The 12893-nt window shown below is 41.2% G+C and overlaps 1 protein-coding gene across 2 annotated transcripts in view; it reads right to left on the reverse strand.

Moving 5' to 3' along the window:
• Positions 1 to 456: 456 nt before the first annotated feature.
• Positions 457 to 12893, reverse strand: part of prkcab (protein kinase C, alpha, b) — a gene marked incomplete at both ends in the record, with an annotated part of 98788 nt that continues 86351 nt past the window's right edge. For both annotated transcript variants that reach the window (XM_080511567.1, XM_080511566.1), the window contains 9 exons: positions 457 to 621; positions 2581 to 2721; positions 4100 to 4207; positions 4941 to 5021; positions 6791 to 6929; positions 7969 to 8031; positions 8423 to 8514; positions 9152 to 9325; positions 10725 to 10865. In XM_080511567.1, coding sequence (XP_080367693.1) covers positions 457 to 621; positions 2581 to 2721; positions 4100 to 4207; positions 4941 to 5021; positions 6791 to 6929; positions 7969 to 8031; positions 8423 to 8514; positions 9152 to 9325; positions 10725 to 10865 — 1104 coding nt within the window. The remainder of the gene's footprint in view (positions 622 to 2580; positions 2722 to 4099; positions 4208 to 4940; positions 5022 to 6790; positions 6930 to 7968; positions 8032 to 8422; positions 8515 to 9151; positions 9326 to 10724; positions 10866 to 12893) is intronic.

The following is a 12893-nucleotide window of genomic DNA, read 5'->3' on the forward strand; positions in this document are numbered from 1 at the left end:
GACATGGAGCAGTGCAGAAGTAGATAAAGCAAACCCATCTGTTATTGTTGTGCATTGCAACTTGTTGTGTAGTGAAGTTGAACGTGAGGTGAAACACATTTAAAAAGCTAATGAGATATAAACTGATGCTGAGACACATTCGTTCACAAGACAAAAGTACGGTGGAACACAAATATAGATTCAGAAAAAAAAGAGATGTTTGGGAACATGATGCAAAAAATAAATAAAAAAAATGTCAGTGTCACACACTCTTTCACACTCCTCCGATCGTATTTAACATCTTTTCAACACTTCCTCTCTCGTCTGTCATTTCTATACACAGTTGTCGATAACTAGCAGACGGAACACTGTAGAGGACGGTAAAGGTCTGCTGACGGCAGGGGCGTTTGGTGGAGATTGGAAGGATCTTGTATTCGGTGACAGTCATGCGTTGCTTCATGTCTCTGTGTTCGCGCCTCATACCACACTGTGCAGGGACGGGGAGATGAACTGAGGGTTGATGAAGGAGAAGCCGGCGAACTCGCTCTGGTCGATGTTGGCGATGACCAGCTGGTCCGGCGGTGTCAGCACGGGCTGAGTGCGTGTGAAAAACTTGTCAAAGTTCTCGGCTCCTTTTCCACACTGCAAAAACATGAAAAGAGCAACAATCATCATCATCATCATCAAAAAAAAAAAAAAAAAGCAACAAAAAGCTTCAACAGTTACAGGATTGTCAACACCCCATGGATGTTTTCTCCCCAACGAGTCTTTTATTAGAAAGCTTGTGAAGGGTGCCAGAGGGAAGGTGGTGCAGGAAAATGTTGCAGCCTGATGTGGAGCTCGGCAGAAGTTGTAATTAGATTAGGGAGCTAACCCTAAGCACTCGCAGTGGAGGTCATTAGCATCAGCTCAGTGCTGTCATGTGTCTCGTACAGATGAATACGTACATAGATGGAGCTGTGCACTGTACACGGTATCGCCATAGTCACGACACTTAGGACAAAACACATTCACTCAGAATGAGTAACTCACAACGACAAAAAAAACCCAACAAATCTGTATTTTACGTAGGATTTTAGCACCTGCTCTCGGCCATGCTTTCTCTCAGGAGACCTATCAGCATGTCAGGCATTTTCAGCATCTCCGTAATATTACAGAAGCCAAGTCATAAAGCCTCAGATGGATCCATTGTGTGCCAGTTCCTTGAGACCAATTAATGACGCAGTGTGTGAGCTCGCAACTGTGGTGCCCCACACAAAGACACATGAATGGATAGAGCCACATTTAGCAATGTTTTCCTGCCCCCTCTGTGTGGATGGAGACGAATACATTCCGCCATGCATCCCTGCATTTATTGTGTGTAAGTAAAGGGAACTCTGCACTTAGGGAGCTATTTTTAATCTTCAGTGGCGGCGCTTGTGTTGCTTCTGGCTATGTGCGCAGCGATTGGATGAAGGACACAGGGGTCCGTAAACAGAAAAGAACGTGTCAAAGAGGGGAGGAAGGGCAGGTGTCAGTGGTAAGCGAGGCAGGTGGCTGCAGTGCAAATCCAGCCTTGAGCTCTGCTGGACGCATAAAAAAACATTAGATGAGTGAGAACAAGCGCATACACTGTGGTGGCCGTTTGTGCGTTGCACATTCAGAGACTCTCTGAGGAAACATTTCAATTCTTCGGTTGTGACGCAAACAAAACTGACAACCCGTCACACTCTGCCTGCTGGAGGGTGTGAGAATGTTTGAGGAATACAACACACTGCTGGATGCTTTTGACGTCTCATACTTTATGTGTCCCATTCGTTTCTGTCATCACCAATAATCCTGTTCTACACCTGTGAATGCATTTGTGCTGCTGACTCAAGAAAAGAGAATACATTACGAAAAAGTGCATGAGTCAAACGTATAAAAACACCCTCCAAAAAAAATGCTCATAAACTTGATTTGTCACCTCATGGATAGGTTTGTGAAATAAATATTTGTGCTTTTGTACAATTTGTTCCAACAGGAGACGCATGGCTGGCTATACTAATTAGCAGTGTTTAACAAGTGAGGCGTTTGAATAGAGATGCCATAACAACACCACAGCAGCATGATATTATCCTCAGAGGAGAATTTGTTAATATGTCCAGCGGTAAAGTATATGCTTTATTTAAACCTCAGAAACATTATATTCAACGGATCTTAAACTGCTGTGCTGCTTTTGCTTTCTCAAGAATATTAACTTATAGAAAATTTAGAATCCTTGCATGGAATTTATTTTTAATTTAAATGTCTATCATTCACTTCTTCACGTATTAGCTGCATTTAGCACGCATTTTTTTCTCTTTCTTTTTTTACAATTCTATATTTTTTCATCGTTGTTGTTCATGTGTTTTTTATGTTCTTTGTTCATTTCAAAATGTTTGTTGCCCTGGCTAACCTTGTGAAGATGATATATGTGATTTCAACCAATCAGATTATCAATCACAAGATCCTCTTCATCCACACAATTCAGATATATTGATTTCATAAATTAAATTACTACAAAGGTACTGCATGAGTTAAGATACCTTGGTTGGATTTTGGAAGACAAACACACACGCACACGCACACATGCACACTCACCACTTTAGGTTTAAACGGAGGCTGGATCTCTCTGTTAGCCAGACGCTCCCAGTCGATGCGTCTGAAGAAGGCCTGCTCTCTGATGTCCCTCTCGCCCTCTGGGCCACAGCCAAGACGCTTTGACGGGTGCTTGGTCATCAGCTGGTGACAAACACAGAGAGGGAAGACAGACGATGAAGGGGTTTACTGCTTCAGGGAGAGAAAATTTAAAAATAGTGAGGCTGAAGGGGAAGGATCTGTGCCAGGCATCATTTTCTTTTTTTTTTCTTTGCCTGTTGCCAGTGTTATTACATTATCTTGTCAGCGAGGCTATGCAGAGCCAGATTGACACCCAACCACCTTTAAAAATAGTCTCAAGCAATTGCATAGCCTTTTCTTGGCTTCATTTTGGATTTAGGCGCCACCTTTAATTTCCACATCGAGACTTTTTATTTGGAAATGAAATATGAAGCACACAATAAGCGGGGTCAGGATAATCTCTTCTGTTGCCGCCTCACAAATGATGAATGATATTTTCTGTGATGGCACGCAGCTACAGGATGTCATATTCTAATAAATGAAGGCGCGGCACGTTATTAAAAGACTTGATCAGCTCGAGTCCAAATCCTCATACAATCTTCACTGCTTTTGCAAATTGACTGTGAAAACTCATTTCCTTGCTGAAGTGAATAATCACAGTCATGACAGCCATGATGCTCTTTCTCCGTGGCCGTGTCACAAAGAGGCGCTCAGGTGCGACAAGATGATGGCAAGGTAAGAAGTGATTCTGAAAGGCCTGGAAATGTGTAACTCAGCTGGAGCGTTTGTGTTGTACTGCAGCACAAAGACACTTGATTTGCTGCTGGAATGAAATGGAGAAGCTTTCGGTGTTATATGCATGGAGAAGACAAAGAAAATCCGCAATCTGTCACACAACAAGGGAAAAGTCTGAACTGCCTGTTTACCAAGATCTCGGTTAAGGGTAAATATTTACTTTGTTCACACAACTGCGGAAAACATTTGGTTTTACAACAATGTTTTCTCACTGAGATTAAGATCACATTTTCAAACACCCCCCCCAAAGCAAAAAAAAACTAAACAAAACTGCTACAATCCTGTTGGTGTTCTCATGACTTTTGCAGCATTAATTGTGTAATGACAACCACAGCGGCGACTGTGATAATACAATTCCTCAGTTGCTGACACCTTGCTCTCGCATGTCAAAGCTTTTCACACAGGCCGTGCTCACTGTAATAGCATCTGGGAACAAAAAACGTAACCTGTCTGCTCCGGAGCCTCGTGCGGCGGGAGCAGGTTGCCTCCGTTATAAAATCCCCACCTGCTCTGAAAGGTTACGAACGGCAGTGAATTTAAGGAGGGTAAAAATTGGTGTAGCAATTTTCGGGCGCTGCCAGTGAGAATCAGTAAAACAGCTTTGATAAGGTCAGTTGTTACGGACTCAAAAATGACAAAATGATTAGCGCGACTACATTTCTCCAGGTCGATCTTCAATCATTTGAGGTATTGAAATGCGACTTACTCCCTTGCAGATGGACACGGCTTCTTTAGACATGGACTTGGGGTAGGACACGTTGTGCTCCATGATGGACTGGAAGAGCTCGTCCTCGTCTTCCCCGTCGAACGGCGGCTGAGGGCGACAAACGCGGAGTCAGAGAGTTCAGAGAAGACATGATGATGACTATTCACAGGTTGTTGGATGAGGTGAGATAACACGGTGTAGTGTATGTAGATGTATCTATTTCAGTAGAGATCCTGAGTTGTCCACGGAAATAAAGTTACACTGACTCGATTGTTACTGAGTATTTCAGTAGCTCAACCTGTCATTTTGTTTTATTTATCTACAAATGAACAGAATATTGAGCCAAACTGTTTCCTTGAAACTGCAATCCTTGATTAAGCGTCTCACCGACTCAAAACAATACACCAATAACACTTAGAGTCAGCATTACATTGAGAAATGACATCATGCCTTTTTACTGCATTGAATAAGTCAAGTCAAAGGTCAGCATGGAATGAAAACTGTAATAATGCATAAGCTACCTTAACTTGTTTATTTTTATTAAATATTCTGTATGACATGTAACTTTTTATAGTCATCCTAACCTTGATAGTTGGAAAATATAATGATATTATTCATCATTTATCTCGCAAACATATCCTATCTATTGAGTGGATTGAAAAATTGATAAATGATGAGGCATGAGAAATGTTGGAAATATCACACGAAACTGTTCAAAAGATGAACAGTATAGTGTGAATTCATGAAATAGTCAAATTTCATTGCTGTTGCCTTACAATTACAGTTGGCTGATCAAACAATTTCAACAAAAAAATCATGACGATGAGCACAGCCATGTTACCTGTCCTGCCAGCATCTCATACAGGAGGACCCCATAAGCCCACCAGTCCACTGATTTGCCATAGGGCTGATATGCTATAATCTGTCAGAGACAAAACGGCAAAAAGTTAAAAACAAACCTCAGAAAATAACAAATACACACACTTCCTCCTTGCTACATGCAAAAAAGAGGGATTAACAATGTCATAAATGATAAGAGTGTGACTGTATGTCTTCCTGCTGTGATGATTCTCCACTTGTCTTCATCCTGTCACCAGTTTCACTGCAGATGGATTTCCACAGGGTGACATGCAACCGCAGAGTGAATTTCGCAGCGAAAAGGAAAACTGCAGCAGTTCTCTCATTTCAGCTCCAGCCAAATCAGCCACCATTAAATACTGTCAGCTATTTTAGGCTCCCATAACAAAGGCGCTTTCTCCTACCATCCAATTTGCCATCCTACACTTCCCTCCCCCGCAGAGTCCACACACACACACACACACACACACACACACACACACACACACACACACACACACACACACACACACACACACACACACACACACACACACACACACACACACACACACACACACAGTTAAGAGTGAAATCACAGCTGCACTTCGCCATTAACGGACACAGAAATGCTTCAATTTGTACAGTAGGGAAAGTCAATTGTCGGCTGAACAGCTTTCCGCTTTCAAATCTAGCCACAGGTGACATCTCTGGATGAAAACAAAAATGTTTTTAAAGTCAAAACACCACTGGTTGAGCCTATTTAGGATCGGGAGTGCAAATCACAACCAAAGAATCCCCCCAATGAACTACACAAAAAGACTATAATAAATAATTTCTACACCGAGAGAAATACAATCTTGTCTTGTGTTTTGTTGCCTTGAGTGATGGATGGTATGAGAAGTTTAGAAAAAGTCAAGTCTGCACAATATTTCTTGTGTGAAAGCAGGAGTCAGGGCTTCCCTCACCTCCCACAAGGGAGACACCACGCTCCCTCTGTGAGTCAGTGCGGACTAATGGGAGCCACAATGTAAGGTGTCGGCCTGTAAAGAGCCTTCACAACAGTTCGATTATCATAATGATCAGCAACGACTACGTGTTGCTGGTACATTCGTGTGTGCCAGGAAATGGAGAGGAAACACCCCCCCCCCCCCCCCCCCACCACAAAAAAACGATTGTATAAATGGAGGCAGCGTAACAGTAGTGAGCTGTCACAGAGTTCAATGGAGACTCTCACAGCAGCCCATTTTATCCTCATTAAATCAAACGTATGGCTCCAATGCATTCTTCTCTGAGTCAACTGTTCATGTAAGACGATCAAAAGGTTCATGATGACATTTCATTTACAAAAAACTAGATATAACTCCCACCATACATTCATTTAAGAAACAAATTCATTTATAATAATCATTTCTACCCCAACAGCCAAAATCAAACGCTTCATGCCAAACACAAGCGGCAAACACAGAAGCAATAGCTTCCAGCTGATTGTTCTTGTGTAAACAGGAACTAATGCACGCAAAGCCCTCATTTGAATTCTCCTGTTTGTGTTCAATATAGTAAATTATTAAATATGTTAAATACAGCAAAGCACACACAAACCTAAAGCGCAGAAAAGTTTGCATGTTCTGCCTCAGCCTATTTTTCCACTCTACTTCTTTTTATAACACCCAAATAGGCATGTGAAGCTCATTAGAAGTATTCTAACCTGCCTGTGGGTGTGAGTGTGCATCTGTGTTCACCTTGGGACCAAAAGATGTGTGGATGAATATATGTTTCGAAGTCACCAAATTAACATTAAATGTATTCGTTTTTAATCACTGACAAAATGGTCCCACGTTCCAGTCCTCTCACCTCGGGTGCGATGTAGTCTGGGGTGCCGCAGAACGTGCGTGTGTTCATCCCTTCATACATGTTCTCTTTACACATGCCAAAGTCGGCTATCTTGATGTGTCCTTCAGAGTCCAGCATGACGTTGTCCAGCTTCAGATCTCTGAGAAGAGAAATGTTTTTGAGTGTTTGGGGTATGTGCATTTTCGACCTCGTCAATCTTTTTGTGGAAAAACACACACACACACACACAAAAAAAGGACAATTGGCTTTTTACACTGCTTCTCCGTGTCCAAACAGCCAGCCTGTCGGCAGCATGCATCTCGCTCCGAGTAACAGTCCCTTTTAGCCTCAAGTCATTTTCCTATCAGCCTCTTTCCTCTGCTTTTCTTTCTTTTTTTTTTTTTTGCCTCTTTGCGATTCGGCTCGCATCTCTGCTCGTGTTTCAGGTCTCAATTTGTCATTTTATTCTCCTCAGTCACCACTTCTGGCAGTTATGTCTGTCACAGACGGGAGTCAGGAGGCCAAATAAAAGGCTGCATGGACATGAAGAATGGACGAGAGCCTTCGGCCTGAGTGCTGAATAGGAGCAAGGTGACCTTAGTCTGTGTCGAGCACTTCTTTCTGTTGTATTTATGCTCTTGGGGGATATTTGAATGGATTTCATAACTATATCGGCCCTTGATTTGAGCCCTTCAAAGCCAAACCTATTTTTCAGGCTTCTGCTCCACAATTATATCCCCCTGATATCCTTGTGATCTGCAGTTTGTGCTTTCATGTTGAATAGTTTGCGTGTGTGACATAAAATGTCAGAGAGGACGCCAGTTAAGTTGGATTAGACTAAATCATCTGGCTGGTGCTTGAACCATTTAATCAAAATTCCTCTTTTTATGATAACATTTAACCTCGCAAGGTGTTTCCATGATTGTTTGGTGCTCTTTGACAGTGGGCGCTTTCCATTTCAAACACAGACAGACTTCAAAGGTTGAAGCTCCAATTTGAATCTTTCTTTCTCTTTGAAATTCTTCATACGGTCCGGTATCTCCCCATCGATCCTTTTAATTTACTGCAATGTTTTTAATTAACTGTGTGTTTGAATTTGGATTTGTATAAAAGGCTTGTGACACATTCTAATTAACACTGATTACTTCAAACGTGCAGTCATGCAATATCATGGAAGAGTGGCTTCATTTGTTACCCACCTGTAGATGATTCCTTTTCGATGCAAGAAGAACAAACCGACGGCGATCTCTGCTGCATAAAATCTGCAAAATGTACATTCAAATGCGAGACGTGGTATCACTGAATGAAATTAAACAGAAAGTAATTTCATGAAGTCATATAATGAAGAAAAACAAATGTTTATGGGAAACCATTTCCTTAGAAACAAAAAAAATATTTGTTCATTTAGACACAAGCCCAAAAGATAAAGAAAAGATGTTTGGCATATTTCATACTCAGTTTTGCCGCTCATTCCCCAAATGCAACTTCCTCACAAATGTAAAATGTCAAATCTGGAATTATTCCAGTCAGATTTTTTTGATGTAACTTCATACTCAAATATTCAGATGGCATGTTATATAAAATTCAGTTGTGCGATCAGTCGGCATTATCTTTTCAACATATCCTTGCAGATGAATTACTATGAGTCCTTACACTGCCTGTGGCTCCTTGAACTTGCCCATTCGCTGAATATGATACATAAGGTCTCCTCCATTAATGTACTCCATCACAAAGTACAGCCGATCCTAGAGGAAAAAAAAAAAAGAGGTTATTGTTCCAGTAGCCGCTTTAAATAGATGCACATTATGTGCAGACACAAATAGAGTGCATTAGACTGAATGAAAGCTTGTAAATATAATACAAACATCGTATTCAAACAAGGTTATTTAAGAGGCTGCAGCCATATAGCATAAAAGACATACATTACAAGACATTATCTACCTTTTGAATAGAGCAGCCGGGTCAGGTTATATAAGTATATTATAAGTCAGGAAGGTTTGATCAGTATAGGGAGTGAAAAAAAAGTTTTTATTAAAGACTACTTGAGTCACGACGTTAAGGCACACAGCGAACGTCACACGGGAGACTTCGTGTTCAAGGGGGGTCTCAACTTAGTTTCAATTTTCTCGACAGGGGCTCCAGCAAAAGCGTGCAAATGAATGTGAGCGGGAAATGAAAATACGAACGTAATGACCGGCAGACGCAGAGGGACACAAACGTTCGGTGGTGAAATTACTGGAATCGAAAATACACCTGATGAAAGAATGATATGGGTAGTAATTTAAAATCGGACGAACGACTGAGTCTTTCAGCCGCTGAGTGCTTTCGGCCGCAGTGGCGGAGGAGTGCGTGACGTCAGCGGAGGAGGACGTTTTCACTCACCACAGTCTGGAAGCAGGAGTGCAGCTGTGTGAGGAAAGGCGGCTTGTCTCTCTGGGCCAAGACTCTCTTCTCCACCATTGTACATTCAACATCATCATCCTGGATCACCACATCTTTCTTCAGGATCTTTATAGCGTAGAGCTCCTCTGTTGACTTCATCTCGGCCAGCATAACCTACAACGAACAGACACGAGGGAAAAGGAAACAATGAAACAAGAACGTTTTTTTTTTCTTCATTTGCTTTGGCTGAATTAACACTAAATTTATCCAGACTTTATAGGGGGCAGAATCTTTTTTTGACATCAGATTAGTTGAAAGTCAAGAGCCACTCATCAAATAATTGGCGAACACAAAGAGATAAACCCCTCAGAATACAAGCAGGACACTGGGCTAAATCCTTTATTGAGACTTTGTTTCAAAACAAGCTAAACTACATGCTCCCATAAGCAGATTATGCTGTGAGTGAGTGACATGACATGCAACCAGGAGCATTTCAATGGGGTATTGTGTAACTTAAATCTGGTTTACAAAAAGACAGTCTGTTGGAGGAATTGCGTCCATGTTGGTCTGCTTGCAGCCGCCAGAAAGCAATCGGCTGTACCACTGAGCCACCATCAGCCCGAGACTATTGAATTGGTCATGTTGAAGACGGAAATTAATTAATATATTGGAACATTAAAACATAGGAATACAAATGTGACCCCCCCCCCCCCCCCCAAAAAAAAAATAAATAAAAAAAATTCAAATTTGAAGCACAGCACAGACAAGATAATAAACAAAAGCTGAAGAAATGCCTGTCATTGCATTGACGGCATCCCTTCTGCTTTTCATCATGCGTGGCCAAAACAGATGCAACAATAAGCAATATAAACATTACACGTTGCGTTGTACAATAATCCATCTGCATAAATTCCTCTCTCTATTTCTTGCCTTCTGGACGATATACCTGATATTTCATAATTGTGAAGGCAAAAATGCTGATACGTGTTGCATCTGTCAAACAGGCTGTCTCGTACATCAGCTTTCCCATTTTTATGTGTGTGCAAAATCCTGTTTGAGGCTGTTTTTTTTTTAGTAGATTCTTTCTTTGAATTGAGTCTTTTGCATTTTGGAACACGTGTGCAAACGCCTATGTAAAAGTCTCAATTTCCACTACCGTCATTTGCAAAAATATTTCATACCAAATTGCCAACAAAATCAGCCGATTCTCAGGAAACTATACTGTTTTTCAGAAATGTTAGAATCCTTCAATCATCTGAGCCAAGACTTGCGAAATGGCACGCTCATCTATTACGATTTATTAGACACGGGTGTGAATAAATATCGGTGAATGTTTATGACGTCTGCTTAATCGAGGAATTACTTGCAAAGACGGCTATAATGAACAACTACAATGCCGTATGAAGATTTGTGCAGTGTTAAACATTTTCAGAACCCAGTGATTGTGCCGAGGTATTTACTGTATATTTGTATATGACCTTTACACTCTTGACTGTCTATGATGACATGAGAGAGAGCAGGAGGCCTCTTCACGTTTCACTTGTCTTGCCGACGCTCATTTGTTGGCTCTCACCTTGCCGAAGCTGCCTTTCCCCAGCAGGGCCAGGAAGTTGAAGTCGCTGAGTCGAACCCGGTCCATGTTGCCTGAGGGCAGGCTGAACCGCCGGTGGTCTGAAGGTGTGATCACTTTCTTACCATGGCCTAGTTTGGCTTTCTGCGGCGTACAACACAGACACGAGAAACGTAAGTGAACAATTCAACTCATTTCTGATGTAACGTGTCCACTGTTGCGGCTGTGTTACATGACATTTTCGTTCACAGCAGACACGAGTAAAATGGGGCAAATTATGGTACATTTCTGCTCTTTTGTGCACAGTTTGATTCAACTATGTAAGATAAGCGACAGGCGACATGATGCCTCCTATAGAACTTGAATAGAAGACATGGAGCACTTAATCAGTCATTCAGCAGTCAGTCTCTTCTTACTGCTTCTTTGCATGGAGAGGCAGGAAGTGTTCATGCCAGTTATTAACCATCGCTTCCATAATGTAATAAACATATCTAGTGGTTGAAAGTAGCTGTAATGGGAATTACTGAATGATACAGCGTTGGTTAAACTTACTGACATCCTACATGTTTACATCCTTACAACTTCTGTAAACAGAATATCTAATAACATGTTAAGCTACTTGATAAATAATAGAACGTGAGAAATACCATAAAAGCAAAAATATAATTGGATGAATATATATTGGGACATTTTATACACGTGCACATGCATGCACACACAAAAGTGAAAATGATACATAAATAGGTTGGAAAAGTACAACAAATGACATAATATGACAATAAAACAATCAGTGAGAGAGTAGAAATGTGCATCCATGTCTTTATAAAACATTCACACGTCTAAATATAGGTAACACCAATAGTAAAAGCATAAATTGTAGAAAAGTGTGATATGCAAGTTTTGGGTTGATTTTTTTTTAGTCAGCATTTTTTTACCTAAAAACATAATTTGTCGGTCACAGTTGATTTCCATTAAATTAACGCAAATAACTGTTTGTCTTGGGTTAGATTTTATGACTTTAACAAAATTATTGTTTTTATGTTGGGCTTTAAAAAACAACCTGATGAATATGTTGCTTTAGGTCTAATCTCAAATATATTGTATGACAGTGTATATTGAGTATAACCATTCTGGGAAAAAAACTACATGGTAAAAAGTGACTGAATGTGATTTGTATCAATTAAAGGATCTCTGCTCATTTGTTCGATTTCAAATTCAAAATGCATAAACAATCGCCACAGGAATGAAGAGTGGTTTGTTTTTCCACAGACGTGACAGCTTCTTTGTTACATTCACACATCCTCAGAGATATTCGGCGGGATCTCACTCCCGGTGCATTTTGGGAAACCGTCGGTTGGGAAGTCGGTGGGGGGGCTGCTGGCGTTGCGAGGTTCCCCGTTGTTATAATGACTGGCCTTCCAAACACGTTTGAACAAAAAGGGCAATTAGGACCCCACCGACTCCACTGTCATGGCTCCAGCGGTCGTCGGTCTCTGTCAGGCAGAGGAGGGAAAAACAGGCGGCTGGTGGGGCGGCGGAACCTGTTGCCAGGGCAACCCGTTCTCCACTCGCACCTCAATGTGACGGCGTACTCCACATAATAATCATCCCATATTCACGCAGCCCGGGTTAAGTGGCTCTACATGGACGCCTGATGAGGCCAGTTAACTGCCCACTGATACAAACATTAACTAGTCTGAGGATGAGGGGAATCTCGTTTTCACCCAACGGACGACACGCTGCACCGCAAATAACCGAGGGTCCAACACCACGAAAAGCTGCAGCAAAAGAGTCGTGTTTCATTTGGGCGGGACTGTATTTTGCCTTTACAACCTCACATACAGTGGATCTGTTGATCACATTCATGTCTTCACGTGTTAAATGAAGTAAAATATGGAGAAAATGAACAGCACCTCTTTATACAGGGTCCCAGGAGTGGATTTACTCCGTCTCCTGTTTTCTGTCTCTTCATCCGAGATCAGTCTTTATTTTTGTTGCTCAAGACAATTCTTGATAACATTGGCTGTATTTTGTACAGCAAAAAAAAAAAGAAATAGAAAATGGTTTTATTCTTCTTTTACTACCTTCTGTATTGTTATGTATATTTATAATTGTGTTTCAAATTATATTTGATGACCAATAGAGAAGGAAAATTAATCTTGGTTCTTACTG

The sequence above is a fragment of the Blennius ocellaris genome (assembly GCF_963422515.1).
Source record: "Blennius ocellaris genome assembly, chromosome: 16".
Taxonomy (NCBI): domain Eukaryota; kingdom Metazoa; phylum Chordata; class Actinopteri; order Blenniiformes; family Blenniidae; genus Blennius; species Blennius ocellaris.